The sequence below is a fragment of the Cololabis saira genome, chromosome 16, assembly GCF_033807715.1.
Source record: "Cololabis saira isolate AMF1-May2022 chromosome 16, fColSai1.1, whole genome shotgun sequence".
Taxonomy (NCBI): Eukaryota; Metazoa; Chordata; class Actinopteri; order Beloniformes; family Belonidae; genus Cololabis; species Cololabis saira.
The window spans coordinates 25,653,808-25,671,396 of record NC_084602.1 but is presented as its reverse complement, the minus strand read 5'-3'; the positions used below and the strand labels follow the sequence as shown (position 1 = coordinate 25,671,396).

General features: G+C 44.0%; 1 protein-coding gene across 1 annotated transcript in view; it reads left to right on the top strand.

Moving 5' to 3' along the window:
• The first annotated feature begins 1,985 nt into the window (after positions 1 to 1,985).
• crim1 (cysteine rich transmembrane BMP regulator 1 (chordin-like)) overlaps positions 1,986 to 17,589 on the top strand; it is a 40,026-nt gene continuing 24,422 nt past the window's right edge. The window contains exons 1-3 of the mRNA XM_061743540.1: positions 1,986 to 2,679; positions 8,335 to 8,496; positions 8,766 to 8,939. Of these exons, the coding sequence (XP_061599524.1) occupies positions 2,385 to 2,679; positions 8,335 to 8,496; positions 8,766 to 8,939 (631 nt within the window). The 5' untranslated portion in view covers positions 1,986 to 2,384. The remainder of the gene's footprint in view (positions 2,680 to 8,334; positions 8,497 to 8,765; positions 8,940 to 17,589) is intronic.

The window sequence follows — 17,589 nt, the reverse complement described above, 5'->3', positions numbered from 1 at the left end:
CTACCAACTCCTTCAGTGGATCCCCTGTTGAAATATCTCTAAAGCTACCAGCAGCCATTTACAGCAGAATATACCGTTTAGCATGTTTTCTGTAGTGAAATCAAATATTACTGACTCATTTAGGGTCGTACAAACAGCTGGTTGCTCTGCTCAGCTAACTACAATGATGATCACAGATGAACAAGTGATAGTGGTTAGCTATTGGCTGACCCCATTTGTCAATCCATCATATTGGAAATAAATGTAATGCTTTATATAAATTCTCCTAGCGTGGAACAAAAAAATTCACCCACAGTGGTCATGGGTGTGAAATCAAACATTTGAGAACAAAATGTTTTTTTGAGTCAGGCTGTAAATATGTTGTTTTTTTCTGTTCTAAATTCGGACATTTTAACACGGAAGTTACAGTAATGGAGTTGGGCTTGCTTTTGCAGCCAGCCTCTAGCGGCCAGCCAAGGAACTGCAGTGAATCTTAGTTCCATATGAGCCTCAAGCTGGGAGAGATAGATGGTGGTGGAGTATATGGCCAATAGGGGGCAGTTTTGGTCACAGCCTTGCTGTGAACTCTGAAAACCGGATGTTGCCTCTACTTTAGTGCAGTCACAGTAGCCTAGAGTTGACTTGACCATCTGAAAGAGACAGACAGACAGACAGACAGACAGACAGACAGACAGACAGACAGACAGACAGACAGACAGACAGACAGACAGACAGACAGACAGACAGACAGACAGACACTCATTTTTAATGATACCCTGAAAAATGTATTTAACCGGAAACCATATAAACTGTATTAGACAGTGCCCCTGTAGTGACTGTTTCAGCTGGCCAAAAACAGATCCGTATAGTCTGTGATAGCTAATTGAGGATGCTGGCTGAGTTGCCATCTGGACCCATTGTCTGCGAGTGCATGGAAAGTTGGGCCCTGCCATGTCCAAGTCTGATCTGTCATCAGCCAACACGGGTGTCCGGCCAGCGGTCAGCGGGTCGACCCATTTGACGAGTGCTATAAGCAGGGGAGAGGAGAGGGGGAGAGGGAGGGTGGAGGAGAGGCAGAGGACAAGAGCTGATTTGTGTGGCGAGGGCTGATTATGCGCGCTACGGGGCCGCTTTCCTGGATGTTGTGTTTGTGTTGGAGCCGGTGGCTCCAGGCAGATGTTGCAAATGAAGGAGGTGCTGTTGTGTGCTGACATAGTGGGGAAAAATCTTCTCATGTGACATCTGACTGGTGCATTGTTAGAAAAATTTCTTCATTGACTTAAGAAAAAAAAAATATAAAATTTGATCCACTTCTGGAATATTTCTATTCAAAACACAGAAAGAAAGAACCGCCTAATTAATGTGTATTACTCATCCCCCAGCTGTGCCCACATGCTTACAGACCACCCATTTGTCAGAGTGAGCATACAAACACTGCCTCAGCAAATATCACACGACCTTTTACTTTCCAGCAGCCATCTATACATAATAAGACACTTTCTTAAACAAAAGTGCACAAACACTCCTCCCCACGGGGCCTTGCTTGAATATGAGGCTTTGACAGACACGCAGGTATAGTCAACACAGGGGGGACAAAAGAGTTTTACTTTAAATGCAACCTCACAGTAACTCAGGCCAGATTGTTTTTTTTCTACTCACTGGGATTAAAAGTGTCACGTGGCCCATGAAGCAACACCGATTCCTAAAAACTGTAATTTGCAAAGAGAGATTTACAAGTATGACGTCCAAAGTTGCGTTATTGCGCAACGCTGTGGCAAGTTGTCGGATGGATCGGTTCAAATCCTCCCTCCTTTCTTCCCCTGTGACTGGTCGGTGCCTGCGTCCGTCAGGGGGAGGGGTGCACCGCTAATTTCTGTATGCCTGCATGTCAATTTAAGACTCTAAGTGTGTGTGTGTGTGTGTGTGTGTGTGTGTGTGTGTGTGTGTGTGTGTGTGTGTGTGTGTGTGTGTGTGTGTGTGTGTGTGTGTGTGTGTGTGTGTGTGTGTGTGTGTGTGTGGGTGTGTGGGTGTGTGACAGTAGCAGAGAGACCACAGTCCCCGTGTTGGATTTTTACGCGTGTACTTGCTCCGCTCCGCGCTCGGGAGGCGCGTCTACTCTACTGTACCTGCTCTTTGCTGATCTTTGTCTGCTCATCGCCGCCTCTCTCTCTGCCACACGCATCCCCGGCTCCTGGTGCCTCTGCTCGTGAAGAGAAGGATAGCCTACCCGTGAAACTTTTGCAGGAGAGTTGACAACTTTCGGAGGCGTGCGGACTGGAGTTGATCGCGGTGATCGCATTCATGTGGTGGATCCCGATCTGACAGAGCAGAGTTGGACTGTTTCTGTGGAGATCTCGCTGAGGTTTTTTTTTTTTTTTTGTGTGTGTTTTTTTGTTTTTTGAGACATGTTCAGCTCCGTGGTGTTATTGAATGTCCTGTTTGTGGTGCGTGCTCTCGCGGCGGAGCAGTGCACGCTGTCCTGCGACCCCCGGTCTTGCCCCGTGAAGCCCGCTCGCGGCTGCGCCGGCGGCCGGAGCGTGGCCGCGGACCCGTGCGGATGCTGCGACCGCTGCTCGCGGCTGGAGTGGGAGCCGTGCGGCGGCCAGGACTGGGCGCTCGGATACTGCGCCCTGGGGCTCACCTGCGCCGCCGTCAACAGGACCGGGGCCGCTGCCATCCCCGAGATCGGAGTCTGTAAAGGTGGGTAGAGACTTTAATTATGGTATACTACTGAATACTAAAGCTTGAATTATGGGCATGCGTTAAATCGACGCAGAGCCTACGCCGTAGGGTTACGCCGTGGCTCTGCGTTGGTGTAACGCGGAACCATAAAGCAGCCTTAAGGAGGGAGAGTGTTGGACGCTGTTGAGTCGTCACTGTCTTGGGCAATCATCCTTTTCATCTAAGTTAGTTAGTTAGTTAGTTAGTTAGTTAGTTAGTTAGTTAGTTAGTTAGTTAGTTAGTTAGTTAGTTAGTTAGTTAGTTAGTTAGTTAGTTAGTTAGTTAGTTAGTTAGTTAGTTAGTTAGTTAGTTAGTTAGTTAGTTAGTTTGGTCAACATTGTGAATATTTGGACCGAAAAGGTCTGGGCTTGAAGCATAACGCTTATCTTGCCCACCTATTAACATAATATGCAAAAAGAACAAATGAAGTATCATGAGGTTACGCAAAATAATAATTATAGTAATAATATTAATAATAATAGCTGTAATAACTGTAATAATAGTAAGAGTAATACTAATGATAATAATACTAATGAAAACTTTCACTTTCTGTTTCTGAAAACAGAAAGTGAAAAGATGCTAAAGAAACCGACAAAACCAATTTAGGTTGTCATTTCATCTCATGCATGTGTATCGTGTCTAGGCTACATCAAATCCTACATACTATAACACACCCACACGCACACGCACACACACACACACACACACACACACACACACACACACACACACACACACACACACGCACACACATGTGTACATTCTTCTTTGTTTGCTTATTCTGCTTCTATATATGTGTCCATTACCTTTGCTTTGAATAATATCTTGTATGCTTTTATTGAGTTTGCTAATTTAAGGTCGTTGTCTAATGAGTTCCACAGTTTTACTCCTAAAACGGATATACATCTGCCCTTTGTATTTGTTCTTCCTGTTGTTGTCTTAAACATTGCTGTTATACTAAGGAGGGAAAGTGTTTGACGCTGTTGAGTCGTCACTTGGGCAATCATCCTTTTCATCTAAGTCAGTTAAAAAGCATCGCTATTCAAAAGTGAGTTCAGCCCTGACTGCAGTGACTGTGTCAATGTTTAGCTTGTCTCTGACTGCTTTGGAGCAGCTCCCAGGTCTGAGGGACCCTTGACTGCCAGAAGAGGAGTCATGTTCAGCAGCTTTCCTCTCCTCAAAGCTTCATTCACTCTTTGCTCAGAGGCATCACAATGCATCTGGCAGCACTGATTTGGCACTATAGGTCTCAGCTACTAGTAGCAGGTTCTGTTCTTTTTGCTTCCAAAAAAAAAGATATGGACAATGGGATATAAGAGAGTAGAAAAACTAAAGATGACCCTTTTTATCCTGCCAATCAGGGCTGGATTTAAATGCGAAGTATGTGGTCATTATACACACAATTTGTGCCACTTTCACAGCTTCAAAGAAATCTGTGGGGTTTCGGGTTCCTCTCTGTGAATGAAGTTGCTATTGCAGGCCTTCCCCAGGGGAACAAACAATCAAAGGACCCATTTGAGCCATGCCACCTGTATTCTGTCCAGTCCTGTTTCTGGACGATTGAAAATGACTTACAGGGTCGTAGGAGAGAGTAACCAGTGCTCAGTGGGTGTCCCGGTGTTCTAAACCTGCATTTCCATCATCCCTATGTAGGGTGGTCCATTTCAGAGCTCAACAAGGTTTTCCGTTCCCCTGCTGCTCCCAGGAGACACAGGTGCTGATTATGGCTTAAGTACAGGCGTCTGGAGGACATCTCCCCTACGCTTTAGAGCAATCAGGAGACCTAATGAGTCTTTCCTTTATGCCTTTGGTCCTGCTGCTGACCCCCTAAATCCGGCAGCCATGTGCACACAAGTCTTGATATCCCAGAGGGATAGGCAGGAGTAAATCAGCACCTCCTAGCGTGTCGGCTGGAGGCTGATCCCTGATTTCCCACCTCAAGGTGCAAGGGTCTTAAAGTGATTAGACCTGCAATCAAGAGTTTCGGAAATGTTTCCGCTTTTCTGATCCCCCGCTCACGGATGGATTTACTGGGTGGTCGAAATGTGTCAGTGTGGAGGCACAGAAACCGTACAATACAGGTGGCATGTTGTATGAACTGGATACTTGGTGTCAATGGTGTCAATGTTTAGGCTTCTGTTTTCAAGGGAAAGTTGCCAACTTTACATCTGCAGGCATGGGACTGGTAGTAAACCGTCATCTGAAAAGAACTGTAAATGCGCTGGAAAATGAACCGAAAATGGTTTCAGAAATACCAAGAAACAGTTGCGGCTCACCAAAAAGCAATATGTCTTTGAATCCTTTATAATACTGATATTAAAATGCATAAGATGTCAAAAACTGTTTACAATTAAGAGAAAATGTCCAACTTTCTCTAGCATCATACATCTGCACAAGCACCTGCAGAGGGGAAATGTTATCTTGCTTGTTAAGCTGATCACATCTGTCTCAGGGATTAGCCTGCTATATAGATGAGCCAAATCAATTATAAGTGATTCGTTTTAGAGCTCTTACTGGTTTCTTCTGTCTGTGCTCCCAAGTCAAGTTTCCTCTTGAGACACTCAGCATACCATGTAACAGAAAGCCCGTCTTACAGGGGACGCTATGTCCACTGCACTCCTTCACATGCCTTCTACTTCTCCCTTCCTCTGGTATTATCTAATGTTTCAAAGACTTCCTTTTAAGCTCGCTATCAGCCTTAGGGCCTCTAGAGGTCAGCTTTTCCATCCTAGCACTGGATGCCAAGACAAGTAGTCTCAATGACTAAGAGAGGAATCCCCCTGTGATGTAGCCTTATAGACCAGAGACATGCCAGACCAGATAATAGATTAACCAGAATAGACCATAACAGGTTTGGATATGGCCAATGATTTGTAGGCCGAGGCAGAATGGAACACATGGACTCACTGGATGGAGGTCAAGCCAAAATTAGTCGAGACAATGCATTCAGTGTCGAACCCTTTACAGATCTTGTACAAACTTTTCTACGTGCCAGATTTAGCACTCCACGCAGACAAACTGTACCACCATCTCAAATGAAAATACCCCTTGCAGGCACAGGAAAGCCTCAAGGTGGGAGAAATAAATGTGGAGGTGAGGATCGTTTCAGGGTGAAAGGAAATCACAGAAAATGTTTGGCTTGGGTTTATTTTATTGAAAAGGCTTCTTGTTGCTGTGCCAGTTCACTGGCCGTCTAGGAAAGCTATTAACAGCGCCGGCTGGCTCAGGTTAAAGGTAACATTTCATTCACTGCTTCCACTGGTCGGTGTTTACTGGAGTGCTTGTAAAGCAGGACTCTTCAGCATAACTTACTCTAATCATTGACAAGGACGTTTTTTGTGGCGGTCATTTCGATTCACTGAAGGGGATTATTTTATCTCATGAAGAGATAATTGTACTTTCAAGGTGGAATATCATATCTGTTTTGCATAAATATGGAATATGAAAAAGAAGTGCACACTCTTTCAGTTCCAAGGTTTTACATTTCATAACATAATAAAATCTCTTGGTCTTTGCCAGGTTTTAACGTGACGTCAGTAGAGTCTCAGATGAATAACAACACATAAGATGTTGCACCATGTCAGTATTGATTTAACAAGAACTAAGTCAAAATGCAGAGGAAAGGTGTGAAAAACTAAGTAAACCTTGAGATTAAATGTCTTGAGCAATACCTTGAAGTAGTTGTTTTCAGTTTCAGTATGACCTTGTGAGCCCCTCTCAACATTGTGGAGCAATATTGGATTACTCTTCTGTGTAACATTGCTTCAGTCCAGTAAAATCTCTTGGAAGAACACTTTTCTTAAGGTCCAGTCACAGCTTTTCAGTTTGATTAAAGTCTGGTGTAGACCACTGGAAAACCGTTTTTTTTTTAATGTAAATTTGCTGGTATGTTTGGGGTCATTGTTTCGTTGCTTTTAGCTAAATGTTACCAATTGGACAAATCACATTTGACTCTAGACTAAGTTTGTATACGGACAAGTTCAAGATGGACTCAATGGCTGCTACGTACTCAGGTCCTGTGGCTGCAGGAGAAGCCTGACAGTTCGTATGAGGAGCTAAAATGCTGGGTTATCTTATAACCAAACATGTCGCTATGCATTGTGGCCAAATATTTCCACATAGTCTCACCAGTTCAACGGACATTGTTCCAAAAGTCTCGTGGTCCGTGCAGATTCAAGTTTGCAAACCTAAACCATGTGGCCATGTTCTTTTTATAGAGAAGAGGCGTTATCCTGGCAACCCCTCCCAAACAAAACTACTGCAGTGCTTTTGTAAATTTACATGTTCATCGAGGATTGTACATTTTGACACGTAGCTCTTTGGTTGTTTTTTCTTTTTTTTTCTTTGATCATATCACTGTCTCATTGTTTGAAATAAACATGCTGGCACACCCACGCTGTGACAACTGGTTTTAATGTTCTGCACTCATGACATGTCTTTTCTCAGTGTAAAATGTTTGAATATTATTTGAAACCTAGGTTTTAATTTTTCCCATATTAGTGGGCAACAACAACTGCTTCTCTAATATCAGTGCTGATGTCTCTCCTCCTTAGCATTGTGTTAACACTTAAATGCTGTAAAGCAGCAAATTGCCATTTGTTAGGGATCAATTAAATGTGTTTATCAGTACCTATCTGCAACCTCTTAATTCCTGTGGAACTAGTAATGGTGGACACTGATTCTCCATGCCGACTTGATTTTATTCAATAAATGATGAAGTAATAATACATGCCTGTAATACTTTGACCCATCCTCTGAGTTATTTTTTCCAACCCAGAACAGACAAGGACTCTAAATTCAAAGGTTTCATTGGAGCTGAGATCTCTCCAGCCCTGAGGTGGATTAGTCGTTAGAGAGGTCGTGTTTATGTTCCACGAGTAAACCTGTGACACATTTTCCTCTTGTGCATTGTTCTGATATGTTGCTGTTTTGGAGAAAAAAGCCAGAGTATTTTGATAAGCTGCAGTCACGCTTCCATGCTGTTGATTTGAGACTTGGGAGCTAAATGCTTGGGAACGGGATACTCTGTGTTACAGTTTGTCTTATCCTGTTTATTCTGCTGCCAGTCTTATTGCTCTTGGATAGCAATAAAGGAGGGTAATTTGGGGGTATATATCTGTGTTTATTCAACCATGAATGTGATGGGAACACTGAGGGTAATGTGTAAATTGGGGGCCCTTTTAATCCCACGATCTCGGTGGATATTCATCTCACACGACTCTTACTTGCATTCCTTTCTGTCGTAAAAGTTTCATCCAACTGGGGCTAAGCCTGACGGTGCCATCTCGGGGTAAGGCTCGAGGGAAAGACACAATATGTGGGTATGGTGCAAGTGGCTTCAGTTCAGAGGAGGCGTAGCTGCAGCCGGCGAAGATGGAGACCTTGGGAGGGCCCCATGCTGTGGAACAAAAGCAAACAAATGGGCTCAGTAGCTGTAGTAGTGTGTGGCACAAGGGGAGGAGGGGAGGGATTGCTGCCCAGCGATACACTGGGCACCTCACTGGTGTTTGTTGCAGCAGAGTTTGAAAGCTGGCTGGCCTTTTTACATTTTTTTCCCCTTTTATTCAATTACGCTTTTCCCATCACTGTCCCGCACAAGTCGAATCCTGATGTTATCTCTACTCTCCCCCACAGTACTACCAGACTTTCCAGACGCGGGTCTTGTGGATGAGCGCTGCCCTCTGATGACAGGCTGTGACAGAGCGGGAGATCAGTGTGTGTGTGATGCCCGTCACTCCTGCCTGGGCTCCTTTACCTACCCCGACCAGGAAACCTGTATGATGTCAGTTAAGTCAGGTAAGCCCTTTGCTCCCATCTCTTTCCACGTTCAAAGACACAGACATACGAGATCAGAAACAGAGTTATAACTGAGTTATAACATATGCTGCTATCTGTATAAAGGAGCAAATTCATAACAGATGAGGTTCTGAGGTGACTTACGCTTCTTGCATATCATAGTGATGACACACATGCTAAGACTTTGTGTAGTGGCTCAGCACTCTCCCTTGAGTGCTGCCATTGTGTGTGACTCACTGATGATTGTGGTTTGTGTGTCTGCATTTCAGAGGTTCTGCGCCACGAGCACCGGGAGAAGCACAGAGAGAAGTATGTGGGACCATCAAACCCGGCGTGCATGTTCTCTGGATGTAACCTGACCGCTGAGGGCTGTGTGTGTGAGTCTCAGAGCTGCCACCACCACTTTGCCTACATCAACCGCAGCCAGTGCCAGGAAGCAGCAGGTAATCCTCGTATAGCCTGAGACAGACATCCGTCCTTTCAGGTGACCGGTAGCCTCAGTCTCTTTGAAGTAGATCCAACTGCAAGTTATATTTACAACACAGAAATGCATCTTTTTCACTATTATCACAGTTCATATACAAAAAAAGCACTACATCTTTTAATATATACCGTATATATATTACAAAACACCTAAGAGTGTTAAGGCGCAGTTCATTATGTTTGAAATGAAACCAGGTGGAAGGAGGGAAAGAAACACATCAAAGGTGCTGGGTGGAAAAAGAGTAAGTGTGGCTCTGACTGTCAGGGGAAAATCAAAACAGAAAATGTGCATTTTTTAAGGAGGGGATTTGTCAAGTCTTTTCATGGAGATGCTCCGGTGCAGGACCGAGTCAGAAAGGTGTGAATGAAGCAACAGAACACATGAATGCCTCTTTAGCTTTCCTCTAAGCAGCCTTTTTAAAAATGTATCTATGTGAAAAAGATGATTGGCAGAGTGAGTTTAGTTCTCCCACTTGGACTGTGAGGTGTCTGGTTGATAGACAGCCGCAAAGTGGTGGGTGCCTCGTGAGTGGCATTTGCAAGATGCAACAAGATGGCTGCGTAGTGCACTCACTTTTGAATACATTGAGTAGAAATCTTCCTATCAAATATGCTTCCATGAAAACTCCTAACCGGATTGCTTTTGTACATTTTTGAACAGAGGAGATGAAATGCTCTTCAACATGTTTCTCTCCTTTGACTTCTAGAGGAAGCACAGCTCTCCAGATAACCGGTACTGTGGCTGGCAAGAAGCCACGAAAGCACATTTGAGTTTGTTTAGTCTACAGCTCGCAGCGAGGTTATTACAGAGCATCCACGGTACAGCTGTATGGCTGTTTGTCTCGAGCCATTTACCGGTAAATCCCACAGGAAGCGTATTCAAACATGAAACTGCGCAGACGTATCATCAAGTCTAGTGTCACAATAAAAGAAGCCCCGTCTGCGTTGTGTAACTCATCTCAAAGCCGGAGTCCTCTGGATGACAGTTTAAACTCACTCGGAGAAAACTGTAAACAACATTTTTCAGCAGCTTACGAGTTTTTCACCGCAGCAAACGCCCACCTCCTTATCGCCCGCTGTTAAGCAGAAGTCCAGAATGTGCGCAGCTGGTACAACTTAAATGACACTGGTGCACGTGGAGCAATTCACACGCTGCTCGCATGTGTCGACGCAGTATAACGTCACGTGTGTAATGAGCCTGCACATGAGGATGCGTGTGTTTGTGCATGTGTCTGTGTGAGATAATTATCTTGTTTGTCTGGAAGTCAGGCCAGAGATTTCCCTTTTGTCTCTCATCAGCGAGAGCTTTTTTTTTGCAACCGGAGTGGGACTTTTTGGTTTGGATCCACAGTCTGGTTGTTGACTATATTCCCCATCTACTTTTCTTTTTTTTGACTTTGGATACAAGGACTTAATAACATGACTCAAAATGGACCCTATGCACTCACCATCATGGCATAAAAACTTGCTTTTACTATAAACTGCATTTGAAAGATACGGTAAATGTAGTCACTTACCGTATTTTCGCGACCATATGGCGCACTGTGTGGAAAGGCGCACCCTCAGTTTTGTGTGTCATTTTTGGTTTTAAAACATACATACGGCGCACCGACCCAAAAGGCGCCGTCTACGGAGACGGAGCTGCACACACGCGCGCTGCAGAACACACACGCGCTATAAATACAGCGGAAGCAAAACTTAGTTTGATATTTTATTTCACTTTTCACTCAATCAAACCCTTCAAAGGTTCATATTCTGTTTCTGCATTAAAGAATTTAAAAAAACCACCGGGTTGCTGCACATAAACCTGTCTCAGCCACTGATCATCTCCTCATCCATCCAGCCCTTTTCATTTCACTCTGGCTGGAAAAGTCTCTTTAGGGAACGCTTTTCTTTTAAAAATCCCGACCGCGGCGGTCCCGGGTCCCGCTCCCCGTCTGCTCCCTCGCGCTGGACCGGGTCCGCTCCCCCGCGCTGGACCGGGTCCGCTCCCCCGCGCTGGACCGGGTCCGCTCCCCCGCGCTGGACCGGGTCCGCTCCCCGTCTGCTCCCTCGCGCTGGACCGGGTCCGCTCCCCGTCTGCTCCCCCGCGCTGGACCGGGTCCCGGGTCCCGGGTCCCGGTCCGCCCCCCCGCGCTGGTCCTGCGGCGGTCCCGGGTCCCGCGTCCCGGGACCGCCGCGCTGGACCCGCTCACAGGGGAGCCGGTACCGGGTTGTATGCGACAGGAGCTCCGTTAATTCAGCTGCGCCGTCTTATGCAAAGTTTTTCTTTTAAAAATCACCATACAGTTTCTGTCCATCAGCTGCGCCAGGCAAGCGCCACATAAACCAGTAAGTGTGTGTCGCGCCGCGAACACACCCGCGCATGTCGGGACCCGGTACCGGGTTTGTAACCGACAGATTTGGCTGTAAATTTCGGAGGGTGAAGCTGATCTGACCTGAGACAGACCCCAGAAATCTCTGCTCCCAAAGCGGCCGGGAACCAGGTCGATCGGACCGCTTTGGGAACCAGGAAGTCGGGCTGCAGCAGCGCCCATCACCGCGGCTTTAACCGGGGAAAGTGACCGGTTCCGACCGACCGGGACCGGAGCAGCCCACATGGACTGGTAGAAGGGGTTCCCGGGGGAAGGGCACCGGCATTTCAGCCGGATCTGCAGCGGGGATGCGGCGATCGGACCCGCAAACCCACGGCAGGTGCTTCCTCGGTTCCGACATGCAAAACACACGCGTGCTGCAGAACACACACACACAAGTGTGCTTATTTAAATAGAGCGGAGCAAAACTTAGTTTGATTGTATTTTATTTCACTTTACACATCAAGCAAATCCTTAAAAGTTTTCATCATCTGTTTCGCATTAAACAGCTCAGTGGAGTCTCATTCACGTCGCAACTCACGGGGGCTTCACCCGCCCCCTTCTCCCTCTACCGTTCTCATGGGGGCCGGCCTTACATTACCGTAATTCAGGTAATAGACACGGCGCACCGTTTTTTTTAAAAAAAAAAAAAAAAAAAAAAATGTGCGCCTTATGGTCGCGAAAATACGGTAGTGTGTTTTGTGTTACTCATTGATTTTTAGACTTTAATGGCCACCACATTGGGGTTTGGCAACCAAAAAAGAAGTGGAAGGGATGGATTTGAGTAACCCTGAGGAAACTATTCACGTCCACTGAGGACCCAGCTGTTACCCAAAGCCCTTTGAGCTTGGATTCATAAATGTAAGCCCTAATATCATTCAGACGGTTGAGTTATTTAAAAAAAAAAAACCTTAAAGGGGAAACAAAAAAATTCTAGCTTGGCAGCACCTGTGTCCAACTGGACTCACAGCAGTCTGACCACCATTCATCCAGCTGTACCCTCCTATGTAATTTCTTGCTTGTATTGTTCTCTCAGATGTAAGTCGCTTTGGATAAAAGCGTCTGCTAAATGACAGTAGTAGTACTAGTAGTAAATGAGCTGCATTATTTATTTACTATTTTTGTACCACGCTGTAAACATGTTCATTCGTGTAGTAAAGTGGAGCAGTTGCATCTCTATGGAGCTTGGACTCGATTGTGGTCTCAGTTTCAAGTGGTTCTTCAAAGACATCCAGACTTGGTCCAACTATGTTAAGAAATCGAAACAGATTCACTTCTTCAGACCGGCAAACCCACACATGGTTGTCATTTATACCGTCTTTATTTCAGTTTCTCTCCAACAAGCCAAAAGTACTATTTTGACCAGCAAGGGACCAGTTTTGGAGCCATCCATCAGTGTTGTTTCATAATGTTCAGTTGTTGCTGGGAAAAGAGCTTTTAAGTACTAAACCAACAACTTTTTTTTTCTCTCTTAAAGTTCCCAAAATGTTGAAACATTGTTTGCAAAGGAAACCACAGCGGTTCACCATTAGTGAAAAAGCTCTTTCATGGTTTCGTTGGTGTACCCTCCTCTTGCACTGATCTGTGATTCAAACTCCCCACTGTTGATTTGTTGTGTTTTTTTTGTTCCCTTAATGATGCTTTGTCTTTTGGTGGCGGTGGTCTCGAAAGCGCTGAAGTGATTTGTCTGCATAGTTGGGAGCAACCGGACACGGCAGACGGTTTGCCCACATGTTAGGGAGGAAAGAAGACGCGATAAGTCGAAGAGAGGAAGGACAAATGCAGGAAGATAAGAATCACAACAGAAACCGGCTATTTTGTTGAGGTATTTGTGTACATGCCCCAGGGTCATGTCAGGGTGGTGTTTGGTAGTTTTACACTCTGGGACAGTTTACATATTTCATTCATGATAAGGTCCCTGAGTGCTATTTAAGAGGAATTCCCCTGCTGTTTACTTACTGATAAGACCATGCAATGGTAGATTATGCATTTTTCTTTTTGTTATTCATGCTACCAGTATAATTTGAAGCTGACGTGTTTATAAGCAGGAATAAATGAAAACCCAAGTAAAACTAAATCAGTCAAGCCTTGCCCTTACTTGCTCTCAGGGCCTTATAAGGGATATGAACTAAAGAGATGTGGCTCACAGGGATGTGGTAGTGGCTCGTGAGACGGCGGTGTCCACTGCAATGCCACGGCACTAACTGACGGCGCTCTCACAAATCTGCTTACCAACATATGCCACCTCCGTCCGGGCTCCTTCTGCCCTCGTGAAAGGACCGTTAGTTCTGCTTGGCTGGAGCGTCTTTGTGTGGGGGCTATTACTGGTCGAGCCAGACCGCCACCAGGTTGGCGGGGGCACGAGACATCTCAGTGCTGAGTGCGTGTGCTGTTAGTCTGAGGAAGCAGCAGCAGCCCCTTCATTTCCCAGGGAGTGCATATTTATTTGTGTGTGGAAAGTGATCTAAAAAAAAAAAAAAGGAAACAAAGCTCCTGGGTGGCTACAGGGACAAAAAAAAGCAAAACAAAGCATAACAAAAATATCCCTTAGAAGGCCCGTTGAGGTTTCTGCCAATCCACTTACTACTCTTGGTTAGCCGCTAACCCAACCAGGCGCTGGTAGGACAGCATGAAGAAGCCAAAATACACACAGACGAAATCTTAGACTCTTCCCACATATCCAACTTTCACCTATATTCCCACTATTCGGTTTAAAACACTACTTAATGACTCATTCATAACCACTGGCAGTGTGACCACCGGAGTCTGAAGACTGATGTCCTCTGGCTCGTTCTGTCGTTCATAACTCTTTTCCTTTCTGGCCTGCAAGGGAAAACGTCGCCATGGCCAAGAATACTTGCATAACCCTACCGCTTCTCCCACAGTTTTAACATCTGTCTGCACCAGACGTCACCTATGGACTTTTGAGTGTGATGGTCAATACATGTGACAGCTGTTCGGTTTTCCTTTCAAGTGGTTACAGATGCAGACGAATATGAATTGTATGTTCACCTTAAGGTGATTTATAGAGCTCAAAGAAAAGATTATAGACAGGCGTTTAGACAATTCCGAGTAGCTGTGTGTTCTTCTGACTGCAGTTAGAGTTACAGTCTATGGGTCTGAAGACCATATCAATCAATCAATCAATCAATAACTTTATTTGTTCAGCCTTTTCCTCATGGAATTGAGAAGGGAGATGGCAAAAGGTACAAAAGAATGTTTATGTCTGCTGGTTTTGAGAAGTGGAAGTCTGAGCAATGTACCCGATGGAAGAAACTGAAATTCTTGGTGTAGAGGATGAGAACAGTCTGATAGGATAGTTTTTGCTTTCCTATACAGCTGTTTGTTATACAGGTCCTGTAGAGTCACCTGAGCAGAGCCAATTATTTTGCTACAGACATTAACCACCTTGGTAAGAACAGTTTTCTGCTTTACCCTGTGATGAAAACCAAAGAAAAAGTTAATACGGACTCAATGAAAGAGCGATAAAACATGGACATCAAGGATGAATCAACATTAAATTTGGACAGTTTTCTAAGACAGTACAGACGCTGCTGACTTTTCTTGTAAATTAAGTTGGTGTTACTCTCAAATGTCATATCCCGGACCCAGGATGTGGCTGCATGAAGAAGAAATGCAACCCCAGGTTGAGCAGGAGAACGGTGCAGATGGCAGACGCAGAGCCGTGAATAGCATACAGACACATTCAAGCTAGACTCCAATGTCAAGTGAACCAGCATTACTTACAATGGGCTCCACGAAAGAAGACCCAGATGGATTTAAATACATTCTTTCAAAAAAAGAGCTGAGACTAGAGCTTGGTGGCAAATCATATCAGCGCAATGTTCTTAGGCAGAAACATGAACCTTTCAAAGGAAAGCACCGACCGTTTTGAGACTCCTTTGTTGCGTCTGGTACACAGGACCTTGAAAATCTGCAAGACGCAATGAAATCTCAAGTTTAAGGGGGCATCTTAGGACAAAACATCCACCCCAGCACCAGGAAGTTCAGCCTCAGTTGCAGGTCACGGGTCCTTTAGCTGGATAATGACCCAAAATACACAGCTAAATTCACCAAAGAATGGGGGGATAAACAACATTGCACAATTCTTGCACTATTCTTGAATGGCCCGTTATGAGCCCTGGTCTCTATCTTCTTGAACATATATGGAGAGATGTGCAGTGTGGAGAAAGAGCCCTTCAAACAGGAGGCAGTTGGAGCAGTTTGCTCAGGAACAGTGGTCCAAACAACCTGCTGGCAGACACGGGACTCTCACTGAAAGCTACAGTTTGCTTGTTGGCAGTGAGTTCTGTTGAATGTTGTGCGAGAAAGATTAAGTTAAGGGTACTGTAACCTTTTCCCCTGGTAATGAAAGTCTGATCTCTATTGGGCATGGAATAAATAATATTGCTAGCTTAACTTTGGCGGATTCAAGTTATTTCAGATGCAGTTATGGGTGTTGTGGGATCTTTTTTTTCTCATGGTACCAACAAATTTATCCATGCACGTGCACTGATGTACAAATGTTTACCTGCAGATTGATTGATTGAAATTTTTTATTCAGTCACTTCACTCAACAAACATTGAACACAAACATTATTAAAAAAAAATAGTGACTGAAAAGGCACAGGCAGAAGCATTGTGCTTATTTTAATGCCTGTCCTACAAACAAACAAACAATAGCAAAACTAATCCAGAAAAACCGAAAAGGAGGACCAATTTGGTTTACATATATAATAGTAAAGACTTTATATATATATATATATATATATATATATATATATATATATATATATATATATATATATATATATATATATATCCTTCATACATATACTTTTATATTCTTTCATATATATATATATATTTGTATATACACATAAAAATGTACAAAATATATAAAAAATATATACACATACACAATACATACATACATATATATATACACACACATACATATATATATATATACATACATATATACACATATACATATATATACACATATATATACATATACATACACATACACACATACATATATGTACCGGTATACATATAAACATCAAAGAACAGCAGCAAACAAAAACAAATATTAACCTTTGTAGCTTTAAAAGATTGCTCTACAAATCGTTTTTTTATAAACTAAAAATGAGCTGCACATTTGTAAATCTATATTAGCGTCATTCCATAATTTAACTCCCACAACAGATATACATCTCCTTTTAGTCTCTTTTCTAGCTTTTTGTATTACAAATTTACAAACAAAACGCAAATTATATTTTTGACTCATATACAGATGAATAGCATGCTGAGTTCCCACAAAGACGTTCTACCTGGTGACCCGGTTTCAGCCTTTTGTCCAGGACTTCCTCCCAGACCCAGTTCAAGGTCATCACTTTACTGTGTGCACCCGCACAGACGGTTAAGAATACTAACTTTTTCAGCTGTAACTGCTGGTGGGCAGTTACAGGCCCCCACAGCTCCATGTGAGAGACGGCCCTGATGTGTCCCCTTGCGGAGCAAACTTTATAAAACCTGAGGTCAGACCAGAAACCCACAGAGGGCGGCTGGAATGAGAAGCCTTTGTTCTCCGCTGATTTGCTTCCAAAATCAGTCGTTGAACAGAACTTACATTGTTGGGCTTTTTCCATGAGTAAACTCATGCTGTCAACACAGCCTCCTCTGCCTGGTCAAGTCGCTCTGGTTGGGGACGAGGTTCTCTGCTCCTTCTCCCTGTCATAAAGGGAAGAAAGTAAAACGGTGAGAAAGAAGGATTTTTTCTTTCTTCAATGAGGTGGAGAGGTTGGCGGAAATATGCATTGCTTACAAGAAGACCATTCTAGTTACAGGGCAGTTTTCACATCACACCTTTCACGGACGAGGTGTATGTGTGTTAGTGTGAGTTAAAGAGAGAAATATATTATTGTGCAAGATGAGCTTTTTGGTCAAAGGTTTTTCTATTGTTTGCTATTTTAGAGTCATTTAAAAAAGCACATGTTGCTTAATCTGCACAGGGAATTTATCAAGCATACTAAATCAGGGCTTTTATGTTTGAGCGAGCTCGTGTCTTGCTCCTATTGTGTTCGAAAAATTGGTTCTGCGGCCGCTGACTCACTAATTATAGCCATTTATGCTGAGAGATAGAACTCAACTGTACAGGATAAAATCCATTTGCTGCTGACTTTTTCCATCTTTTGTGTCCGCCTATTGTGCTTATAAATGTCCTTCTGGCTTAAAAATGATATTAATTAGA